Here is a 23,970-nt window from a genome sequence, read left to right as displayed (position 1 = left end):
ACGCAGACTCTCGCCCTCCCTCCTGTCTGCTCTCCCATCAGAGAGGAGGCAAGAGGAGGCGTCATCTTGAGCTTTAGCCAATTGGAGTTTTTCTTTTTTCTTTTCCGATCCATTGTCGGGACCAAATGACAGATTTGATTAAAAGAGAAACTTGATTGTCATCAGCCGTGCCAGTCAAATAATACACAAAAAGCATAATATTTCCATGAAATATATTATTTCCTCACACTTTCGTCCACACGTCCTCCTCAGGATGAGCTCAAAGCTGCTAGCACAGCATCAATTACAGTCGCGCCAAACTAAATAAAAGTCGTAAGATCCATTTCAAAGGTCCATCAAAGGTTGTGGGATGTGATTCCTCACAATTATCGACACAGGGGCATTGGATGATACATTTATTTGTACATGTCAAATTCTTGACAGATTAACCAGTAAGTGCCGACATGGATGATATTTGTAGGAACTAAAAGTCATGGAGGAAGATGCTGCTGCAGCTTAGTGTCTTGGTGAACATGTAAACAAGACATTTTTCACACTAAAAAATACACACTAAATAAGAGGACACATAATTGTGGGATCACTGGAAAATAAAGAAAACAAAAAACTCCCCTATACATTGAATTAAAGGCACTATCAGTTCAACCTCTCTGCATAGCAACCCTGTAACCAAGTCTAACCTCTGATTAACCCTGTGGGCAAACAATCTCTTCAGCGCTGATTAAAAACATCTCTCCTTTCACAGGCTAAAAAACCCCCCAGCAGCAATCGTTATATCAAAGATGCACCACGTCACTAAATCTGTGATAAAATGCTGACACGATGTGTTGTAACGTGTCTATGAACATCTCAGTGGGAAACTATATCACGCACCAAAAAAAGGAGGCAGTGGTTCGGTCTATGTTCTGTTGATATCATTTGGTCCCAATAAACATACCGCTGTATGTTAGTGTGTGTGTGTGTGTGTGTGAACACAGCTTTGTGTTTTCGTAACAGTTAAATCTTCTGTCATTTGTAAACAAGATGCATCGTGCAAATACGACGGACGTACTAAACCAGATGAGTTTGTTTACATCTCCAATCGAAACAACACATTGAAACATGGTTTTAGACTTAAGTAGTTGAGGCTTGAGTTGCTATGTGTTTTATGTTCCCACCAAAAAAACCAAACACATTACTTAATAATTATCCTCGTGTGTTTTTTGGGGTTTTGCACCATATTCAGTCACAGAGATTCTGTCTCACAGCTCGTACTGACAGTTCATCCATGTGAGGTTTTCCTCAACTGCTGCACGGCAATAAAAAAATTAGACACATGCCTCGTAAATTCCTCGGTACAGTCTGAAAAGGCTTTCCTGTGCTTGAACAGGGTCAAAATCAGACCACCAGAAATAGCTGAAATAGAGGAATAATAAATCCAACATCACTCGTTAGCGTCTCTCGTTGTGTCCCAGTGTAAACGACTCAGTCATAGTTGGTTTTTTTTGTCTGCGCAGCCCTCGTCGCCAGTTGTTTGGCCCCGCCTCTCAGTTCACCTTGGGGTAGATCTTTTCATAGAAGAAGCTCTGGCCCAGGACGTAGAGTTCTCCGTCCTTTTCCCTGACGGCGTGTGCGCGCACAAACTGAAACTGCTCCAGTGCGAACTCATAAAACTCGTTCTCCATTTTCCAGATGTCGGACTGCTGCAGCTTGGCTTTGGTCTCTTTGGTGGGGGGCTTCTTCTCGGTGGTCTTTCGCAGATGAGACTTCTTCCCTGGAGGGAGACAAGAGGGGTTAATAGTGACTGGTAGAGGAGCAAAGTGAATGGGAGGTGACAGGGCGAGAAAACTTTTCCATAAAATGATGTAAAATGTGGATTGTGTTTCGCTGAACCCGCACTTGATGTTTTGTTTTGTCCACAAACCAAAGATATTTAGTTTACTGTCATAGAGTAACATAGAATAGCGATTCATTTAGGAGTTGACTACTAATAGATGATTGACTGTTGCAGCTCTAAACAGGTGTATTATTGCGATGCCAAAAGGTTCAGTGAAAGTTTTTGGGTGCACGTATATGGAGGAGTTAGGCGCACCAGTGCAACCCATGTAAAAAGTTATTGAGGAGCCCTGGGTGCGATGATCTGCAGGGTGGCCGTTACCTGTCCTGTAGAGCTCCGTGGCTCCCTTGAAGAAGCGAGGCAGAGCTGCCTCCAGGATCATGACGAAGTCCTCCAGCTCCTCGGTCACTCCCACCAGCAGGTACTCGTTCACCAGGTTGTACTTGGCCTGTTCCAGGGCCCATCGACTGCCGGTGTTCCTGCACACAGCGGTTGAACATGGGATCAGTACATTTGAGATCAATCCCGTTGGTGTTTCTGCTGTTTTTTGTGTGCTTCTTCATTGGTTTCACTACGTACTGCAGGGCTGCCGTATCTACGATAATAATGCCAAAGTGCTGGGAACTCGTGTCACACAATGTTATTGTGGTGCTGTTGACAGTTTTGCAGTAGAGCTTTTTGAGCTGACATTAAAATTTGCTTCGCTCACTGACGGTATGAGCTGCTTCACAGATCTGAAGTTTTTAGACTTTAGTTTTAAGATGTGCACAAATGTTTAATCAAGAAAATTAGACCAGAGACAATAGTCTGTCGTTTAAACTCAACAGCTACTGAGCTAAGATGAGACTTGCCAATGTTGGTCTTTTATAAACAGAAAAAATAAAAGATAATTTTTTTAAATTCTAAAATTTACAGCTTGGTGTTTTCTTCTTCCAACTGACCATCTTTTGCGCTAATGCACAGACATTATAGCAGGTCAAATACATAGCTGCCTGCTGACACTTTTGCTTGCTGCAGCTTGTTAAGACACTTTCATTCTTAAAACTGGAACTCTTTCAAATTAGGGATGGGCTTTTCAAGCAGAAACAAATTTTGATATTCACTGTGAACTGTTCACCCATGACCTCAGCGCTCCTCGAGAGGGGATCACACGAGTCAGCCAAACGCCGCTCGGTCTGCAGCACAGCACTCTCTATCCACCAGTTCAGTATGTCATGACAGGTGATGGTAACGTAAGCTTTAGTTGTAAGTGCCATCCATGAACCTGTGGTGAGAGACACATTGGCGGAGTGCGCAGCTCACTTGATATAATTTCTCCAGTTTTCGAGAAGTTTTTTTTCTTGATGGGACCGGAGACCCCGCCTCAAAAAAACCCATATGAGTTGTAAACCCCTCGCTTTCAACGAAGTTGATGGGAAGCCAGTGTTTAGCATTCATCTTTGAGATGAGGGCCGTTGTTTCAAACTAATTTCGTCCGGTGACAAAGTTCCACATTGTTTGCTGGGCTCCCGTCTTCTGCCGGGTGCTTCGCTCTCAAATGGCTGTGCATTGTCTTTTTGGATTTATGATATGCCAGCTTTACCTAGCACAGTTTGCCCCGCACTTCATTTTTCATTTGTTCTGTTGACGGAGTTCCACACGGAACTTTTTGTCCGCTGTAGTAGTCTCAGCATGTTTGTCCTGATACTGCCCCCGTGTGGTAAACAGCCGAACTAAAATGGGCACCTGTTATGGGATATACTGTGTGTAAATATTAAGACGATAGTCGCATTAACTATTCAAATTTTTTTTTATCCAAAGATCATGCCCATCCTTATTTTAAATCATACTTTGGAATTATAAAAGAGCTGAAGTAGGACTTATCTTATTGACTCTCCATGATCTCCACTTTGACCTCATTAATAAGCAGATTTATGCAGCAAGGCCACAACAAAATCTAAATCAGATCATCTATTCCATTTGGGAAACCTGTGGTCCAAGTATGAAGTTTCTACTATATATTGTACCTTTTATAGTAATAGTATGAAATGTTTTGAGTTATTGTGCCACAGTGGTGGTGGGACATCAACAACTAATTGACAAACCCTAACGTGAAGTGACTGTGACCGTGTCCTGCGCGTGATGGGGGGGCCGGTGCAGCTCACTCACCAGCACTCTGAGTGGTGTCCACAGAAGAAGGGGATCTGCAGCCAGAGTTTCTCAGGAGCGCAGTCAGACCCCCCTGATGACACGCACTCGTCAAAGGTCTGAAAGACAAACACGAACACGCGCTCTCATGAGTGAACATGCTGATGGAGTAGCCATCAAACAGAATATTATTGAGAACGGTGAGCTGTGAGTTAAAGACCTTTTTGTCTCCTTGCTTCCTTCGTCGCAGGCCAGGTCTGTAGTCGTCTCCGAAACGTAGGAAGTAGTAGTAGGACACCAGCCGCTCTATAGGGTCTCGCACCACGTTTATGTACATTGGCTTACCCTTCACTGTATATCTACAAAAAAAAAGAGACATATATTCATATTCAGGTTAATCATTTTTATTTGGGTTTCAGTAAGCGCATCAGTTTCCTCAGACTGTCCTTTCCTGCAGCTCCTCTTTCCAGCGTCTGTCTGAAAACATTTGGTTTTAGCTCCTGTCCCAGTCCACAAACTGCCGCAAACTATGGGCTTTTTAACTTTGCAGACTTTTTTACAGTATCCTACAGTATAAAACACACTAGAGGAAAGGGGAAAACTGAAAAACCATAATTGAAGACCAAATGACAAAAGACCCTAAGGCAGCCACGTTTCTTTATCAAGTTTATACTGTTCATACTCGAGTATCAGCGTTTCCATTAGCGAGCGGGTGGCAGCATGACGGAGGACTGAGGACTGCCACTTAACAGGATCTCGCTCAGTGAAAAACACTCCGACCATTAGGGTAATTACCTGTGATGAGTGAAGTGACGGTGTCAGGGGGAGATAACCGCAACAATGCGATTCATCAACACTTCAGCGCACGTTAGCAGTCAATACAAGACCTCCTCTTTATCTGCTACTGGTAGCTGTTTGTAGCTAATGTGGATATTAATGGTATCACAGGAAATGAAGGGCCTTACTTGGAGAAGTCCAGATAAGCCACATGGCCGTGGTAGAAGCCGGGCCTCATCTCCCTCCACGAGGTGACGTTCCTGACAAAGCGCACCTGTGGCGAAAGATAATGAAAAACGTATTATGGAGCAGAAGGTATTGTATTTATGCTCAAGAGGCTGTGGTCAGTTTTCGCAGGTCTGAGGACACCGTTTCGTGAGAATTCTTTGAATGGAGATCATATTGTTTTTGGAAATGCGGCAGATGATATCAAAAGGTCAATCAGTGTGGCTCACACATTTCCTGGGACAATGTTAAAGGTGTATGTTTCAGAAGTTTGGGAAACATGACAAGTTTTAACCAAAAAAAATGAAAGTTAAAAACATGAATGCTATTCCCTATATTTATATACTATTATACCAATTCATCAGAGACTATATCCCTCAAATAGAGTAAGACAAGTACATATCAGTGGCGGAATCCATTAATATTCCTATGCTGTACTATCAATCCGAGTTTCTGACATGATGAATGCTCAGAATGATTCATGGGCGTAGTTCAGATGTTTGTGAGCAGCTGTGGGGAAAGGTGCAGTCAGCTGGATTGAGGGACGGCCCACAGTGTCAGAATTAAAAACTATACACCATACAGGTTAAGTTGATTATACGGTGGCTTCAGAAAGTTTTCAGGCCTCTTCACGTTTGCTACAACTTGATTTATGTTCCAGATATATTAAAAACCCTAAAAAACACTGAAACCTCTGATTTACAAAAGTAAAAGGCCTCAGGTAAATTCAACTGACTGGACAGCGTTTAAAGAGACACGCGCACCTGCGTAACTAACGTCCCACAATTCTCAATGCATGTCGGGACAAAACCAAGCTGTGGAGTTCAATGAACTCTCTGTTGTGGCACGATCAGCACATTGGCCTCAGTCACTGGGAATTCAAAGAGGCGTGGAACCACCAGGGCTCGGAGTAGAGTTGACCGTCTAACCAAACTGAGCGACCAGGCTAGAAGGATCTTGGTCAGGGAGGTGACCAAGAACCCATCAGTCATTCCAACAGAGATGAGAGAACCTGCCGGAGCGACGACCATCTCAGCTCAGCAGCACTTCATCAATCTGAACTTTAAGTGAAGGACATGTGACAGCCTGCCTGAGTTTTGCCAGCTGGTACTTGCAGGACTCTGAGAGCACGAGGGAAAAGATTCTCTTCTTCGATCCCAGTTCGACATTGACCCGAAGCATGAAGCCAAGACAACGCTGGCGTGTCTCCAGGACAAAGTCTCACATTGTCCCTGAGTCAAAGCCCAGACTTAAACCCCACATATCAGCTGTAGAGAGACACGGGGATGTCAGTTTACAGAAACCGCCCGTCAAATGTGACAGAGCTTGAAAGGATCAGCCGGAGAGAACATGATAAACTGCCCAAGATCCAGGTGTGCAGGCGCTTGTAGAGACGTAACGAAGACAACTGGGGAGCTTGTAACCGCTGCCAAAAGGGCTTCGACAAATGAAGCTCTGAATTCTTTTGTAGAAATGTGAGATTTGAATTTTGGATGTTGAATACATTTCTTATGTGCTGCACTTCGTCAGTATGGGTGAAGGTAAGTGTGGATTAATGGGCTTTCTCCCTTTAATAAAAGTTTTTTTTTTTAAAAAGGTGTAATGTCTCAGGTGAAATCTCCTAATTACAGCTACTACGTAAGTAGCAGCTTCCTCTTCCATCATACTCAAATGAAGAAGAGTCATTATCACTTACTGCAACAACATTCAATTCTATTTTAAACTCTGAAACACATACAGAGGAGGTAAAAAAAATGTTTTCTTAAATCTGGCAAATGCATACAGTCCCAACAGGTATGACAAATGTGTGGTGGCCTGTATGAAGTTGGACATTCAAAACTCAATGCTCCTGCTGCTGCTGGTGAGGAAACATCTCTTTCAACCCAGACGGAGCAGACTGGATTTTAGTGGCAGCACAGTAAGAGGGAATTTTTTGTGTGTGAAAATGAAACTATAAGGGTTTTTTTTATAAAAGTGAAGAGGACAGGATGCCAGAGGATTCCCAAACAGAAAAGACACCCTTAGTGAATAAAATAAAAACGTGTATCCCAACGAGAGCTGCAAAAGTTAATCGATTAGTAATGGACTACTAAATTAATCGCCTACTATTTTGATAATCGATAAATGGTTCAAGTAGTTTTTTAACGAAAGAAAAGTCAAAATTCTCTGATTTCAGCTTCTTAAATGTGAATATTTTCTGGTTACTTTAGTCCTCTATGACAGTAAACTGAATATCTTTGGTGTGTGGAATTAATTGTCAGTTGCAGCCCTAATCACAATACTTTAACAGTGTTTTTACTGTAATCATTGGAACAAACTTTGGCCTCCTGTGTTTCCATTCAATACCTCACATAAATGTACAAAAACACTACAGTTAAAATCAAAGAGACACACACACACACACACACACACACACACACACACACACACACACACACACACACACACACACACACACACACACACACACACACACACACACACACACACACACACACACACACACACACACACACACACACACACACAGTGGAGTAAAAAGGCATGACAAAGTCAAAAGTATTCACCGCTGTTGGCCAAGCTAAATGCTATTACTGGACACAACCTTGAATGTTCCTCTAGTGAAATGAGTTGGACTGTGATGTATCAGCAGACCGAGTCTTTCCACTCGTCTCTGACGGAGGAGGCTGTTTGCGAGATGGCAGACAGGATATTACCTTGACACCAGCAGCCAAAAATAACGCTGGAATAGCTCCGGGGCTTTTTACACTGTGTGTCCGAAGCGGTTCTGACAGCAGTATGAATGCACTCAGTGTAACAGGCTGATGCCGCACATATTGTCTAGAGCTTTTGAAACAGTCTGTATGTTCGCACGAGAAAGATACTAACATCGAGGTTTTTCATCGCGTCAACAGCGGAGACAAACACGCTCAAGAGACGGAAACATACAAAGAGTGGGTATATACTGTACACACACACACACACGGAAGATGACAACGTGGTGAACATATCTTTTGTCTTGGCTCCTCAAAAACAGGGGTCCTATGTACCAGTGATAGAGGGGTTCAAAGATGGCTGTTGTCAGGAGCCTGGGACAAAATGTTGACAGAAATTTGGAAAGACCATCTCACAATGCTGATACAACCTGCGTCTACAAAGCAACGTTGTCCCCAGCCACTGCCGCGCTCACATTCTCCCCCTCCTCCTCCTGATTGGATGTTTTCCATACACATAAATTCAACTATCGCAAGGGCTCCGTTCTTGCTTCCATCCATTGTTCAACTCAACAGCGCAGCAGATGGATGACGCACACTGATCATGTGTACATTCTTATGTACTGTCTTGTGTCGTAGCCTAAGACTCAGTAGGTTTTATCATCATACACTCTACATACATAAACTTACAAGAGTGGTGTAAGACACTTTAACACACAGGTGACACGTTTTAAGAACTTCAACTTTATCTCACTCTCTCAAAAATTAAGAAATGTTTATTCTAATAATAATTGTAATCTGTGCCGACTTTCAGCTTTAAGGAAAATGGAGGATGCTTACTTTCTCAAACAGACAAAGATACAACTCAGAGCAACCATATGAACCAAGAGATGAATAGTTTTCAAGACAAATGCTTCTCAATAGTCTCCAGCAACCGTTTTTCATGTTGTCCCACCTCCTCTAATATTTTACACTGACATTAAGAGTCAAGCAGCAGATTTATTGTCAAGATGAACTATGGAATCAAACATGAGTCTGACAACTAGTTTGCATGAATAATGATTTTATCATGAACAGTCTGCAGGCTGTGATCACTGAGGATCTCACAGGACTGAAGCAGACTCTCACCAGCCGGGGACTTGAGGTAGAACAGTGGTTTGCTAACAGAGGACCAAACATTATGGAAGTGGTCTCACTTCAGAACTGCCTCAGAGTTTTTATCTAATATCTCTTTTGCAAGACACACCAAGCCAAAATGGTTAAATAGGTGTTGCATAGTTAATCTGGTGAGCAGATTCACTTTTGCACACACAAAAACGTGATTCAAACGTGTTGTAAAGAGTTGCAGACTTTAATTACTTAGTTGATTATTATAGGAGCAACTAAAAAGAAAGGCAGCAGGTCATTTACCAGCAGTAAAACTGTCTGCATGGCGACAAGGGTTGCAATAGATTGTATTTTTTGAAAAACAACACTGGCAGTTACGAAAGATATGCGGGTGATAAGCACAAATATACAAAAATAGAAGTTACCATTAAAGACTTATTGACAATAGCTGCTGATGAAGTAATGGCTTGCACAGATGTCAGACTTTTTAAAAGGCAGGGCTCAAAGCCACTATAATATTAAAGTAGTAAAGCTCCTACACTCATGACAAAAATGTTTCGTGTTTCAAATTGGATATTTTTTAATTCCAGATTTTCAGTTGTGATGATCAAAGTGCCCACAAGCCTGCGATGAGCTGAGCACCTGTTGTGCCAACAAATGACTCATCATACACTGTTTTGGGTTTTACAATAGAAATTTGCTCTACTTTAGAAATGTGAGAGGGAGAGTCTGAATGGCATATTTTATTCACTGCGATGTAAAAAAAGCAAAGTATTTGCAGTTATAGTAAGACAGTTCACATGCTGTAATAAATTCTGACCCTTCATGTTTGTGTGGGATTTTGGAATCTCTATTAGAGTTTGCACAAAAACGCTCCTGAATGCGGTGATGGGCCACGTCCTCACCTGGTCTTGTAGGGACATCACGGGGTTGTTTTTGGTCGTATTGATGTGCAGGACGTGGAAGTGATTTTTCCCACACAGGTCGTAGGCGATGTTAGTGAAGGATGTGCTGGCAGTCTTGGGCACCCTGTTGTAGATGATGACCGTGTCATCTCTTTCCGCCGGGGCCGAGGGTTCCCGTCCGGCACTTCCGCTGTGACGCTGCTCGACCTCGGCCACCTCGTGTCTGGCAATGGCTCGTTCTGAAGAGGCGGAAAAACATGGGCGTTTTACCATTCATGATCAGACAAGTAAACCTTTGAAAATAATTTAGGATTGTCTATGGCGGGCATTTCTAAACAGAATCAATATAATTTTCAATTTTTTTTCTATGATTACGGACTTAGCTGCTTTTCTCAGCTGTCTGGATTTTAATGAGCAAGTTTGTTGATGCCTATTTTTGTTCTCACTTGGCAGCACACACAGCAGGTGTGAGAGACCTACAAAGACAAAGGCAGATCCTTGTATAAATGAACAAGCGGTTCTGGAAATTAAGGCCGGCGAGGTGTAAGCACGCTTTAATTAAAGAAAACAACATAGTCCTTCAAAACACGATAGCATCAAAACAAGTAATTAAGCTTTTCATGCTAATTTAGACAGGAGGCATAATTAAAAAATCTTAAAAGTCTTCTCTCTCACTTCTTCGCTCCGCCGCGGTGTTAATTAAGGCCAATTACGGGAACGGTCTTGTGAGCGTCTCTCCGGCTGGCGTAACGAATCCCGCTGGCCAGCTTCACTGTCCCACTCCCAGATACCAAACTCAAAGGTTTTTTTTTGCAGCCTTGTGTCTGCAGGATGTTTATGCTTCTCCATACTTGTTCTTTAATGTCCCCACAACATTTTTGTGATAGTCAGTATCGGACACTTTTTAAGCCGATTTGCCGATAAGATGATTTCATTTTAAAATGTGCTTCTTTGGCTCTGATGCAGCCGCAGTCACGACTCTCTGGACTTTGGCAGTGTCCCGTCCATGTCGGTTTGGTCAGCTTCATTATAATGCTGCTGAAAGTTCACTGCACTTTGTGTGTAAAGGTCATGTTGAAAGATTCTATGAATTGAACATATGCTTTAAGGCATTTCAACAAAGTTTTCTGTAAAGAGTTTGTATTATTCTTGAAACTTTTTCACTGCAGACAAATATCGGTTATCGGTCTCTTAGATTAGTAATAATCGGTATCGGCCCTGAAAAAAGCCATATCTGTCAGCCCCTAGTCTCGACACATGCCTATGTGTTATTAAGCCTTTTGTAACTGTGTTACAGCTCTAAGTACAGGTGAAAACACTCTCCCTGAGATTATTGTTGACTTACCTCATTCAACCAGTCAGCTTGACCGATCTGCAGTACGGAAAGTGTTTAAATACACATTAAGGCCATTCATACAACCCTTTTCTTCTTTTTTTTAAAAAGCTACAAACAAGTACTACTGCACAATGAACCAAACGGGCCGGTCAATATCAGTCAACTATGTTGTTGCTGACGTGTACGACGTTCAACAGACATTTGAATGTCAGTTAATGGAGGGGTCGGGTCCGACGCTCTCCTTTCTTGACCTGCTCTGCTTTCCATAGGCTTTCTTCTGAGTCTATTAAATCCGCTTGTGTCAGAGACTTGGAGTGGAATGACCATCTCCGTCTCTTGAGTGACATCCTAGCCTGCGGTCCACCCATGACGTGACTTTGTCGGGAGAGGTACGATTCACAAATGTGTCTGAAAGTACATAATAAATATGTACCTCCGAGCCAAACCATAAGCTCTTCGCCGCTCTGCTGCAGGTCACTTCCTGGATGCCAGAAGAATGAACCCGCAACATCACTGCAGGCCTAACGTCCCCGTTCGGACACGTTGAATGGATTCACACAGCCACTTTTGCCTTTGAATGACATTCATAGAGAAATGGATTGAATGTGTGCACAGTGGCCGAGCTGTGGTGACGGCCAGTGACTGATGGTGAGGAGGCTTTTAAAATAATCATGTCCTATGGTCAGATGACTGCTAATGTAGCATCATGCAGTCATCGGGGTCCTAATACACGATCCACATGTCTCCATAGTAAACCAGACGTGTGTGTCAACCTCCCAGACCTTCCTCTTGTGTTCCACTAGATGCATGTTCATCAAGCCCAGACACCAACCGCCACTATATTTTAGTCTGATGTAATAGTGTTCTGAGGTATAAAAAACTTTTATTTGCACGATCCAACGATTCAGAGCAACAATGTGATGGTCACTGAGTGAACTGACCCAGTTTGGCTCGCGACTGCTCCAGATTCTGGATCTGGTTCTCGATGAAGAGCATCGCCACTCCAAACGCCAGCACGGCCAGGAGCTGGATCTTGGGCGGCATCGTGATCCTCAGGAACCCCATCGATCCGCCAGATGGAGCATACCGCGGACACGGGCGGCGACGGGGCTCGGGTCCGCGGCTAACGGCTAGCTCGGCGAAAGCAGCTACTCGATCATAACTAGAGACCGAAATGACTGACTTCGAGTAAAACTAAATACATGCCATCGGTTGCTACAGGGATCACCAGCTGCCGTAAAGCAGGGTTAGCTAGCCTTTAGCCAAACAAACTTACAACAGCTAGCTTCGCTATTCACATCATAAAGCGCGTGCAAAGCGGATGCTGAGTGTGAGGACCGTGGTCACTCGGTGTTTTTAATTCCCGCCGACCGCTCACAGACTCTTCAGTTACTTAAAGTCGACTCGAATGTGGAGCAAAATCGGCTTCAAACTCCAGTTGAGTTCCGCAGCGCAGCAGCTCGTTACCGCAGGTAGCGTCACTGAATGACGCGCTTCTTCTTCGTGTTTACTGGGGGGGGGCAGCAACCGGGGTTGCTGACGCAAGGCGCCACCTAGTGGACTGGAATGTGTATCACGCTACAAGCTGCTAAATAACTGTATAAAACAGAAGAATAAAAAGAAAATTGAAACAGAGATTAAAAACCTATTTGTCTCTCCACAACTATAATCCTGTTAGCACTTTTTTAATTTTCTATTTGGCTGTCATCGATCACCTGCTCTCAGCCAGCTGTTCCCGCCCTGCCTCATTCATCTCACACAGAGAGGAATGAAACAAGCCCACATTTTGACAGATGTGTTGGTAAATTAGTGTTTTGACCATTTTACTTTTGGCAATTACATTTGGTAAATGCTAGTTAGCCTGCTGTCTGGGTTTGTTTCTCATTTTCAGCTACTTGTGTTTATACTTGCGTCAATGCAATATTTGTCTTATATATCTATATACAGATATATAATTTACAATATTTGTCTTATATATCTATATACATATATATCATTTACAATATTTGTCATATATATTACAATATTTCACTTAGGTGTTTGAGTCATATCACTCCAAACAAACCTTCTAATCAAACTGTTTTATGATAATTGTGAGTAAAATTTCCAGCAAACAATGTAGACTATTATGTATGGGGTAACATTTTAGGGATTTTGCAAATAAATCCAAATCTAAAAATGACTATATATAATTAACTATATCCATCATAAAGCAACAGCAATGTATAAAAATTAATAATCCTTCACTAGAAAAAGAAAGTTGTTTACCAACTCTGGTGCCAGAGTTCCAAGGATGCAATATTTATTTGATACTGTCGATACAATTTTGGAATTTATTAGTACTTGTTATAAGTTGTAATAATGAATAAAATCAAGCTCAGTCAATATAAAAATGTGTGTTTGTTAGGATCACGCAATTTGAAGGCTGTTTTGACAAATATTTCACAGAAACTGTACTGATAATACTGGAGGAAGTCACGGTTACTGATATAACAACACAGTGAGATATGGATACTTGATCTTTTAATGGAGCTGATCCTCAAAGGTCAAATACTCTGCTGGGTACACCAGTGACTGCAGTTTGTAGTAGTCTCAAATAAGTTGGTTTCCTCATCCACTCTGAGGAGGGAAGTTTATGAAGATAACTCACAGAATTATCAGAAAAATGGGGATGTATAAGGTAACCATTAGTTCTCTTCTGAGTTTTAAGTCATGAACACTTCTGCTTGATACGTAAAGTAGCTGCTGCACAGAAACATCTGCCCGGTGTGATGTTGTTGGTCCAAGGTGGGGACAGTTATTGTTTGAATTTGACCCTATTACACCATTTCTACTGTGAAAAAAAATCCAGAGTATGTTTTTTTCTATAATTAATCTTTGATTGTGTTTGATGAGAATTGAAATGTAGTGGACTGTACTTTTTTAAAATCATTTTGTTCCCTTCAAACCAACCACATCCACTTGAGCCGCAGTGATTTTCACTGTGAAATCAATCAACTCCTAATAGCTCTGATCTGAACCAACAACAAAGCCTTTGTAGCAACTCTGTAAAGTGATTTTTCTAGTGTTTGTGGCACATACACAGCTTCAAACAAGGGTACAGATCTCATTACAACTTAATATATCACCAAAGTATTTCAATTTTCTGCTGCAATAGACACAGCCATTAATATCAGAGTAAAATAAATATATGAATGACTCACTTTGAGGCCATCATTATATGATAAACTATATCTATATGTGTATTCATGGTGTTACATGGTTAAAATGATGAATATGGGACAGTGTGCCCTACCTAGGCTTTTGTATAGATAAACAAGCTTGCAATGTACAGTGCCAGAATTAATGGTCGCTATATCATAAACATAAAACTCAAAATCTTCGATTGAATATAAATTTTGAACGATTTTTGATATTTTTTTGGAGGGGGCAACTTCATGTTTTTCAGAAGTTGGGATCAGGCAGGAAACATACAGTTGGTACTAGAAACATGAACCACAGCACTGTTCTTGCTCATGAGTTCCAGTAAATCATGACAGTGTGCCAGTGAGCCAGCATGCACAATACCAGGAAAACATCTTGGCAGCCAAATTGTTTTATTAGTTACATCTGTGCTTTTAGCACAGTTTAGCCCAGTCGCAGAACTACCTTTCATATGTTGCCAAAAAAGAATCTGAGGCAACATATAATGCCTCAGATGAACTTCAAACTTCATGTTATTAGTAATTAGTCTCTTCCCCTTTTGATGAGATTTCCAGCCCTCACTCTCATGGGTATATATATATATCTTTTCCCCATGGTCCTCTATGATTATTTGTATGCACAATATGCAGAGAAGAAAAACAGGTTTCACTTTTTATTAGCTGTTGGTTTTGGCTGGTTGTATTCATTTCATATCATCACTTTAGTCACTACCAAATATTGAAAAACTTTCAGCGCACCCTTTACGAACACAGATCTGAAATCTAGAATTGCCCAGCTCCGTCAGGTTGAATGGGATTTGGCATGAGATGCTCGGATGTTCCCGGCAGAAGTCTCTCTCGCGCTCACAGACACTTTCAGACACACGGCACATCTCTGAAAGGTCAAGGCACACAGCCCCCGGGTCTCTTGTGATCACAAAGACCTGAACGTTTGGAGCTGTGATAATATTGCACTGTTCTTCTTCCCCCTACGCTCTTTAACGTGTACATTGTTGCTGATGAGATTAATGTGGCTAAGCTTGATGCGGCGTGTCCCAGCCTCCACCCACAGCTGCCCAGCTCCTTTGTTTCAACGCTTGCCTTCGGGGGTTTGTGCCGTCTCAGCTGGAACACGGCTGTTGTCTGAGCTGGAACCGTTTCCCACTGACGACAACAACTGTGACTGGTGCTATGCGCTTTTATCCTGCATCCCTGTAACCGGTCTGTTGCTGTTGCTAAGACCTGATTCTCTGGGATGGGAGATAGTGTAGGACGTGAAGGGACGCGGAGGCAAAGCCTCAGCTCTTTGTCCTTGTTTCCATAAAATAAAACTGCAGAAAAATCGACCTTTGTGTCAGTATGAGATCAGTTCAATGCTCAATCTAAAACAAGAAATGGGAAGAGTGTCTGCTTTTTGTATTAAACTATCGATTTTTTGGGGTGCTACCAGCCAGGAGCCCTCTACAATAAAAGTCTAGTGAATTCAAATTGTATTATTTAGTTTCTTCTCTTTAATACCTCCAGCAAAAACTTTTTTTTCCTTCATTATGATCAGACAGTAAATACATGAAATTTACAATTTGAAAAAATGGCTGCGGGAAATTAACTTTACGAGGTTACTCTCGTACAGCACGTCAAATGGTGACAGTTGCGTTTGATATTCTGGTGCTTTGTGAAAGTGGGGCTCTGGGCTCCTGTACAAAATATAAATAAATAATGAAATGTGAGAATATTTATGGCTAATGTCTGTCGTTGAAACTTAATGATTTGTAATCTCATAAGCTTTGTGTAAAGCTGACAATGATTAGTTGGGATCAATGTATTAGGTCGAGGTGATTGTCAGGTTCCTCTCCACGAAATAAGTCCAAACCCCAAAATGCGATGGGTTAGTGTACAAGACCAAGGTCTCAGACTGATCTGGAAAAACGAAGCACCGCTGAAATGTGATGCATCTCTTTTTGCAGAAGTTCAACAAGAAATGCTTTTCCTTGCTCAAGATGTTTTACGGAGCAGTGACTGTCGCTGAGCCACTAGGTGGTGCCAGAGTTCCAAGGATGCAACTGTATTGGTTTGGATCAATGGCACCCAACCCTTGGCAAGGCAAAGTGCCTTCCTCACAATGTGGCAATAAAGTTGGCAAACCCGAGTTTACAGAATCTCCATGAGTGCCACATCTGAGAAGTAACAGTCCTGAGTTCAGGCCTTGTTAATGAAGAGGATGGGAAGTTCAGGCAGACGACCTATGTGCTGGTGTTCTGGTCACAATCAACCTTTATTACCCTTCTACACACGACTACGGAAGGCAATGGAAAGGTTTGCATTCATAAAGTCCTAGTGGACACTCAAAGCACTTTACAGTTGAAGTCACATTCACCCGTTCACACACATTCATGCAGTGCTTCTACACACAGCACATCATCATACACTCACTTGGTTAATGGTCTTGCCCAAGGACACTTCCACATGTGGACTGGAGGAGCCGGGGATCGAACCACCACCCTTCTGGTTGGTGCATAACCCGCTCTACCTCCCGCCTCTCTAGCTACAGTTAGAAAAACACAAAAATCCCAAATGGCTACCTGGTTGATACACGGCACGCAGAACAGAAAGTGGGAAATGAAAAGCATTTATGCGTGATATTATATCAGATTTTCTGTGATGCATTAGAGAATATCTTAAGGACCAGTCCTTGTACAAAAGTGATAGAGCAATTCCCAGTGTGCCCTCACCTGAACTCACGACTCGTGAGCCAAGCAGGTGAAGCAAGGTTTGCCTCATTTTCCCTAATGCAGAGCCATTCATTTGTTCCAATCTGTAAGACAGTTAACTAATGTCCTTTTTATTATGATCAAATATAATTGTCTACTTTTTCACTTTCATTACATGCTTAATCGAGAACTGTAATTTCATGCAACCTTATTTTTCGCTGCATGTTCCCTGGGAAATTGAGACATGTCCCAGAGGAGCAACAGAAACTGTGATAAACTTGGGATGTTACAGAGCCGGGCGTCTGACCAGGGAACCTCAGAGTGCATCAGAGGGGACAACCATTTGGTTCATTCAGTAACAGTGAAACAATGAGATCATTATTTTTATTCGTCGTATGCCGCTGGAGGGCTGGAGATAACAGGTAACTACTACTACTACTGCGGATGAGCTGATGACAACTGCATTTTGACTGGATAACAGTAATTGGATAAACAACAACACCATCATCAACATGGGTGTTTGGGTCAGATGGACTGATCACCATGATGGGATATTAAAAAAAAAAAACTGAATTTGTTTTTGTTTTTTTGTTTCTGGTGAGAACTGGATGTAATTTCATTTCATCCCGCATGTTTGACATGTGCAGTGTCAAATCATATTTCAATTAAATTTGATGACATTATGAAACAGCCATGGTTCCTATAAGTACAACACACGCTTATGTAATCAATCCTACCAACTGAATTCAAAATGAAAGTTTATTTCTGTTACTTTTGATAGCTTTACAGTTACAGTATACACGTAATGACACTTGAAAAACATGTGACAATGTCTTGGTTCCCAAAGATTAGAGAGTATGTAAATCTGTGGCTAACATCCAATCAAAAGCAGTGAACTACGTAACAAACTGTAGCATTACAATCTGTAACGTAAAGTTACTAAATATAGCAGGTGGTTGGGAGGCATATAAAACTTTACAGATAATTACCGTTAATGAAGTTATGGCTGTTTAATTTATACTGTATGTACATACAAGGTAAAATACATGAAGGAAAACGTTTGTATCAGTTAATCTAACGCTGACCTCACATTATGTGGTCACTTACTGTAGGCTAACAATTGGGAATATAATGTTTTTGATTGTTAGTTTACATCCTTAAGCGACAGCATTTTCAATTAATAATTCAGCACATTTCCACTGTATATTACCACATTTCCTTTTAATTCTAAAAGAGTTATATATTAGCAAGCTAGCGGTACTTTGCTGTTAGTTCAATTAGCTACGCAACAGTTGCTGGGTGTATATTTTCAGTAAGAACTAATCACTACTTGAGAAATACTGTAGTTTATGTGGTGGTACCTTCTTCAATTTAGTGATCCTATATTACATCATGCTCGGGAAAAGTTTGTACCAGATTCTGTCATTATCCTCATTTTGTGTTCCATGTTGCAGTGGTACATTTTGTGTCAAGACAAATAAGAATCATTCTTGCTTTTATTTGACACGAAAAAAAGAAAGAAAAATAACACAAATCACAAGACAGCATGATTATATAATTCTGTTGAAAAAAAAAGATATAAAAAAAACATACACATTAAACGCTTTGAAACTTTGTCAAATTAAGGAACAGAGAAACCACCCTTCTGATGAACATACGAGCAAAAAAACCAAGAGAAACTTCACTCATCGTAGCAGAAGTGGCAGCATGTAAAAAAAGGGGTATCCTTGAGGGCGAGATGAGTCTACACATAGTCAAATCTCTGGTTCGACTGCCGTCCGTCCACACTGTGAGCCTTGTAGGAGTCGTTGTAGGCTGGACGTGGTCTGATGTCCGACTTGTACATGGTGTGTTGTGAAGCGGCTTTGTAGGCCATCCCATCGTACCTGAAGAATATCAAGAATGAATAAATATCAATTCAAAGTCAGAAAAGAGCAAGAGTCCACAGTATTAAGAGACATTCCACCACTGCCGTTGATCATAACATCTCGACTTACACCAGCTCCAACCTCTTCACGTCTGGACATTGATGCGAATATCAAAGAAGTCCTAAAGAATGTACCTGAAGAAAATGTGTGTGACCAGGAGAGGAATACAAGGGCCTCTGTGTATTGTTTTGGAAGCAGCCTGGTGAGCATTTGCAACTCTGCATGATATATGCAAAGACGAAGACGCCAAGAGACTCCCATTTACATTTTGCTGAGTGTGTGCCTTTAAATTTGAAAGGAACTAAGGTTTTTACTACCACATCGAATGACAAAATCCAGGAGTGTTATTTATTGTTGTCCGGTTTTGTCAATGCTGTCTTTTCCGCTTACTAGACACCTCTGTTGGGACCATTGCTCTATTCAGCAGCTTAGTCCTCTCTGTTACTTTACTATACAGGAGTCACGTTCTGTTGTCAAAAGTTTGCTGCACCTCCTAACAGTCCTGGTAAAGGTCACAAGAGGTCATGGATTGCCTCCGGCCGCGACCGAACGTACCGCTGCTTCGTATCTGGAGCCATTCCACGACAAGCCAGGCACATCATGATGCCTCCAATGAACAAGATGGCTCCACCGATCCAGCCCACGAAAAGAGCCGGGCCAAACGTGTACCTGAAAGGGGACGTTAATTATGGTAAAAAATATCTGGAAAGTGCTGTAGTAGCTAAAGCGGCGCAGCATAGATTCATTTTAATTGACGTTTACCTCGGAGTCAGAGATCCTGTGAGTCCACCAATGCCCCCTCCTCCGTACATACCGAACCCACCGTCAGCGTACGTTGTGAACCGAAAGCTTTGCACAATCAAGTTAGCAAAGGCTGACACCCCAGCAATGCCGCAGACACCTAAGATGTATCCAAAAAAGAAGAAAAGAATCCTACCGGATTAGGCCCAAATGGTTTAATTGCAATAACAGAGCTAGAGACTGCAAACAAAAAATTACAACACCTGCAAGAAGAAGCATGATCCCGGCGGCCAGAGTCATTGTGGCTTTGACGTTGTCCTCCATGTTCCCCATTTTCAGGCACTTGAGCGCAAATATGGCGATCAGACAGCCAATGGCTCCGAGGACAATACCAACAATCATCAAGGCTCGGACGGCTTGGAGCAGAGCTGAAAGTCGAAGTTAAACTATCAAAAAAAATTCTCATAACATGTTGTACTTGATTTGAAACCTGTGTGGATAGGAACATTAACTTTTAAAGGTCCGGTGTGTTGGATTTAGAGGAATCTCTCAGCAGAATATTCATCATTAGGAACACTCTGCTGACAGACAACATACATTGATGTTGCTCACGCCGCATTAACGGCCCACACTCGGATGACCTGAAACCGAACCCCGACCCCCTGCGCCAAAGTCAGCGGTGTAACCCCCTTAGCTACACCTGCTGCCAGGACAATGGTTTCAGATGATGATACACTAAGATTTGTTGTGTTTTCATTATCTTACAATGAGGCCTTTATACATCGACATCAGGTGCGAGTCCACTTCCCCATCATGAGTGGACAAACGGAACACTCTATAGTGCTTTGGATGTTGCAGCAAGGCCATAGGTTCTACATGCTTGGAATGGGAGGGTGAGGTGAGGGGTATTCAGTCGGTTACGATATGTACCTTCAACACTAGAGGTCACTAAATCCTACACACTGAGCGTTTCGTTCATGCCACTCTATACATCCAGCTAACTACATTTCTTTGGGGGAAATATTGTACTTTTTACTCTGTTTTACACAGCTTAAGTTAATGGTTTTCTTTTCAAGTTAGGATCATATGATCAAAATATGACTATGTGAATGTATTTTTTTATAGATAAAAACTACTCAACAGAACATAATGTAGTTAAAATTAGATTCACCATAGCAGCTGCGGCTTACACATGAATGGGCTAATATTAATTATCCCTAATTTGACATACTTAACATTCAGTAACACTATTTATGGGTGACTGCGGTTTAGGAGGTAGAGCGGTTGTCCACTAACCAGAAGGTGGGCAGTTCTATCCCCACTTCCACCAGTCTGCATGTCGAATAATCCTTGGGCAAGACACTTAACCCTAAATTGCCTCTTTTGGCAGTGTATGAATTTGAGAGAAAGAAGCTAGAAACTAGAAAAGTGCTATATAAATACAGTCCAAGTTGTTTTTTTATTATGTTTACTTTCTAATCATTTTTGACTTTTGTTTGTATTGGGGTTTGTTTTGCTTTTAATTCAAAATGACTTTTACTTAAAGTAAATATATAACGTAAATATATGAATATGGGAAATATATGAACAAAAATTACACAGCCAGCAGCATCAGTCTCCATAGTTCCACAAAAAAAGGAAAACATGTTTTGAATTTCCCTTCATCAGCGATGGCAGGTCAGCTGCTATTTTAAATATTCTGCTGAAGGTGTTGTCTAACTTTTGAGAGACAAGAGATACCTTCATTATATTTAGAAAAAGTCTCTTGTCCTACATGTAATATGAAAGCCAAACACATCACTGAGCACTCCATTTTAACAAGCTAAGGTTTAAGTGTCATTCCCACTGAGCAACATTTCATACAAAAGCAGTTAAAGCACATGAATTAATCCTTACACATGCACACAGAAGCAAACATATAACATTGAGGATAGCGATGGTGCTAAAAGGTGTCTTTAGGTCACGCATATCATGAACAACTTGGTACTGCACGGTTAGAATCTCCTTAGAATATTTTTTTTCAACAGTGACAGACTTTTACTGATGCACATAAAAATATTAAGGAATAAGAAGATTGTAATTACGTTTTTTCCCCCAGCAGTGGTATAAAAAATGTCACAAATCAAGGGAACCCTTGTAATAAAACACACTGGCCTAAATGCCATCCTTCCATGGCCGGAGATATTGTACCTGTATTATTCCAGCCTTAAGCCTTTAAAGCCTTCCATACAATGTGCTCGACACTACATTCAGCTCTTAAGTACAGAGTGTGCAAATGTACTTTACATTGTGTGACACTCCGGTAAAGCTTGTGCTTGCTCAGCTAAGCTTTGGATGTTTCATCAAATTTCCATCTGATTCCGGAGAGACACCATCTTTTTCTGCAGTCGACTGCACTTTCATGCAGCGGGGGGGGGGGGGGGGGGGGGGGGGGGGGGGGGGGATCTGCCCTTAAACCTTCCAAATATGCTAAAGTACCTTCCAAGGTCCTTTGGAAAAATGTTCCCCCTAATCCAACCGGGGGGAGACATGTTCGATAAAGGTTTCCCTGTGGGTGTAATTCTCTTACCTGGCAGTCCTAGGATGGTAAAATAAGGCCTGCACTGTGTCGTACCGGACGACGTCCCTACGCACGTGTTCCACAGCCCAGAATAGGTGAAAACGTTTGTCACGACCGTAAAAGATCGGTCTTGTAAGCCCCACATGTCCATCGCTGTCGCCGCCGATATCAAAAATTGCCCCAGCGCAGACAACATGAATCCTATTAACTGGATCATCGAGGCAGCCATTTTAGATGTCCCGCTCAAACAAAACAGCTACCGCCAATGTCACATGGAGTCGTGAAATGGGTGCGTCGGCGCTGCGGCTTATCTATTATGTACGTCCCAACGAGGAACAGGCCTTATCAGGTGTTTACTTAAAATGTCCGCGGGTCTTTGTCCCAGTTTCGGGGAAAACGCTGGTGATGAGAGTTTCCGCCCTTTTCGTCAGAGAGGGTGTGGTTCTCATTTTTTCTCCCCATCTCTACAAGGAATCGCGGACACAAATTTGGTTTGATGTGTTATCCCTATCAGTCCATGATATTTTTTGGCCAATGAAAACTATTTATCGTATATCCCCGCTAATAACCTATATTCCCGTATGACACATATAAGACACTGCGACTTTGTTGGCATTGATTTCTTCTAGACTTTTTGAGATCATTTACGTAATTGTTCCACTGCATGCTGTTTCCACATTGCTAATGACAAAAGAATGAAGCCTACCAGGCAGTCCCAGAATGGTGAAATAAGGTCGGCACTCCGTGAAGCCGGAGCTCTGGCGGACGCACGACCTCCACAGGCCCGAGTACGAGTACACGGCGGTCACGGGGTTGTCGAAGAGGTCCTCCGTCGCCCACTGGTCCATGCCCGTCGCCGCGATTATTCCCGCCACCCCCAACAAACTCAGGAGGAAGCCCATCACCTGACAGAGGGTGGCCGTCATGTTGCTGCCGTTCCTGTCCCCCCCCCACCCCGAAACAAAAGCTGTCTGGAAGTGTCAATTGGAAAGACGAGCGGCCTCTCCTCGGCGCTGCGGCTGCGTGTTTGAGTACGATATCAGCAGGTGTGAAGTCAAGAAGGAGCTCGCCAGTGACCCTGTTTGTTTGCACACGGCCCAGTCATGTACACAAGGAGTAGGGTGGAGCGTATCGGTATCAGTGTATCGGGATTAATGTTGCTCACTAATTCTGGTCAGTAACGTGAACTCGATGAGTTACTCCGACTGGTCATCGGGGGGGGGGGGGGGGGGGGGGGGGGGGGGGGGGGGGGGGGGGGGGGGGAATTTTGATGACTGCTACAGTAAATATACAGCTACTCTATTCTACTCTAAGTACTATTCTGATTGACAGTGGCCTGGCAACATGAGCAAAAGAACCATCACCAGCCGTCCGCCAAAATGCTTAGAAGTACATAACGTCACTCACTTTCCAACTGTCCCCCGGTGAGATACAGGCAGACGTTTCCAGAGTGAATTCACCAAAACACTCCTCTAACTTTGTCCGAAAGGTCTGTCATCATATTATAATCCTGACGGAGTAAATGTGTTCCCAGAGCCTTCACAGACGAACACTTGACGTCACGAGCAACGAAGCACACCTTTAACTCAAATTCTTTATTAGGAATAACCCCTTGAGATGAACCCATCTCATTTTTTAAGGGGGGTCCTTAACAACGCAAAAATACAAGAACCACATATTCAGAACATATGTCTTAACCAATAGCAACACAAAAGCACACACACACACACACACACACACTCACTCACTCACTCACTCACTCACGCATAATGACAGCTTAACATAAGTCTTGCATATGGTATTAGAAAGGAGGTAAATACATGTCAAAGTCAAAACATTTTATCCCA

The 23,970-nt window shown here is 42.3% G+C and overlaps 2 protein-coding genes across 3 annotated transcripts; both read right to left on the bottom strand.

The window, feature by feature from the left end:
- Positions 1–380: 380 nt before the first annotated feature.
- On the bottom strand, positions 381–12,490 carry hs2st1b (heparan sulfate 2-O-sulfotransferase 1b). Its single transcript, XM_035647766.2, has 7 exons — positions 11,946–12,490; positions 9,669–9,907; positions 4,906–4,991; positions 4,161–4,299; positions 3,962–4,059; positions 2,135–2,292; positions 381–1,750 (listed from the first exon to the last, which is right to left on the bottom strand). The coding sequence occupies exons 1-7, from the start codon at positions 12,067–12,069 to the stop codon at positions 1,524–1,526; spliced, it is 1,071 nt and encodes a 356-aa protein (XP_035503659.1). The 5' UTR covers positions 12,070–12,490; the 3' UTR covers positions 381–1,523.
- Positions 12,491–17,635: 5,145 nt separating this feature from the next.
- On the bottom strand, positions 17,636–23,148 carry LOC118317794 (claudin-18). Of its 2 annotated transcripts, none has more exons than XM_035646773.2 (5): positions 22,830–23,148; positions 19,827–19,991; positions 19,585–19,723; positions 19,378–19,491; positions 17,636–18,780 (listed from the first exon to the last, which is right to left on the bottom strand). In XM_035646773.2, exons 1-5 carry the CDS (start codon positions 23,047–23,049, stop codon positions 18,639–18,641), a joined length of 780 nt encoding a protein of 259 aa, XP_035502666.1. In that variant the 5' UTR covers positions 23,050–23,148; the 3' UTR covers positions 17,636–18,638. The 2 variants fall into 2 exon arrangements, with proteins under 2 accessions (XP_035502666.1, XP_035502667.1); XM_035646774.2 differs by lacking the exon at positions 22,830–23,148 and adding an exon at positions 22,133–22,476.
- Positions 23,149–23,970: the final 822 nt, after the last annotated feature.

This window comes from Scophthalmus maximus, chromosome 13 (assembly GCF_022379125.1).
Source record: "Scophthalmus maximus strain ysfricsl-2021 chromosome 13, ASM2237912v1, whole genome shotgun sequence".
NCBI lineage: Eukaryota > Metazoa > Chordata > Actinopteri > Pleuronectiformes > Scophthalmidae > Scophthalmus > Scophthalmus maximus.
The sequence above is the reverse complement of the archived record's forward strand: the minus strand, read 5'-3'. Positions and strand labels throughout refer to the sequence as shown.

Bases quoted from the DNA above. Each gene is read 5' to 3' on its own strand.
- LOC118317794 (XM_035646773.2), bottom strand. From the start codon at position 23,049: ATGACGGCCACCCTCTGTCAGGTGATGGGCTTCCTCCTGAGTTTGTTG. The intron at 19,992-22,829 runs GTAGGCTTCATT...TTCGACTTTCAG, and splicing joins CACCATTCTGGGACTGCCTG to CTCTGCTCCAAGCCGTCCGA. The intron at 19,724-19,826 runs GTGTTGTAATTT...GATACATCTTAG, and splicing joins GATCATGCTTCTTCTTGCAG to GTGTCTGCGGCATTGCTGGG.
- hs2st1b (XM_035647766.2), bottom strand. From the start codon at position 12,069: ATGGGGTTCCTGAGGATCACGATGCCGCCCAAGATCCAGCTCCTGGCC. The intron at 4,300-4,905 runs GTAAGGCCCTTC...TTTTTTTTGTAG, and splicing joins GCTTATCTGGACTTCTCCAA to ATATACAGTGAAGGGTAAGC. The intron at 1,751-2,134 runs GTAACGGCCACC...GTCTCCCTCCAG, and splicing joins CACGGAGCTCTACAGGACAG to GGAAGAAGTCTCATCTGCGA.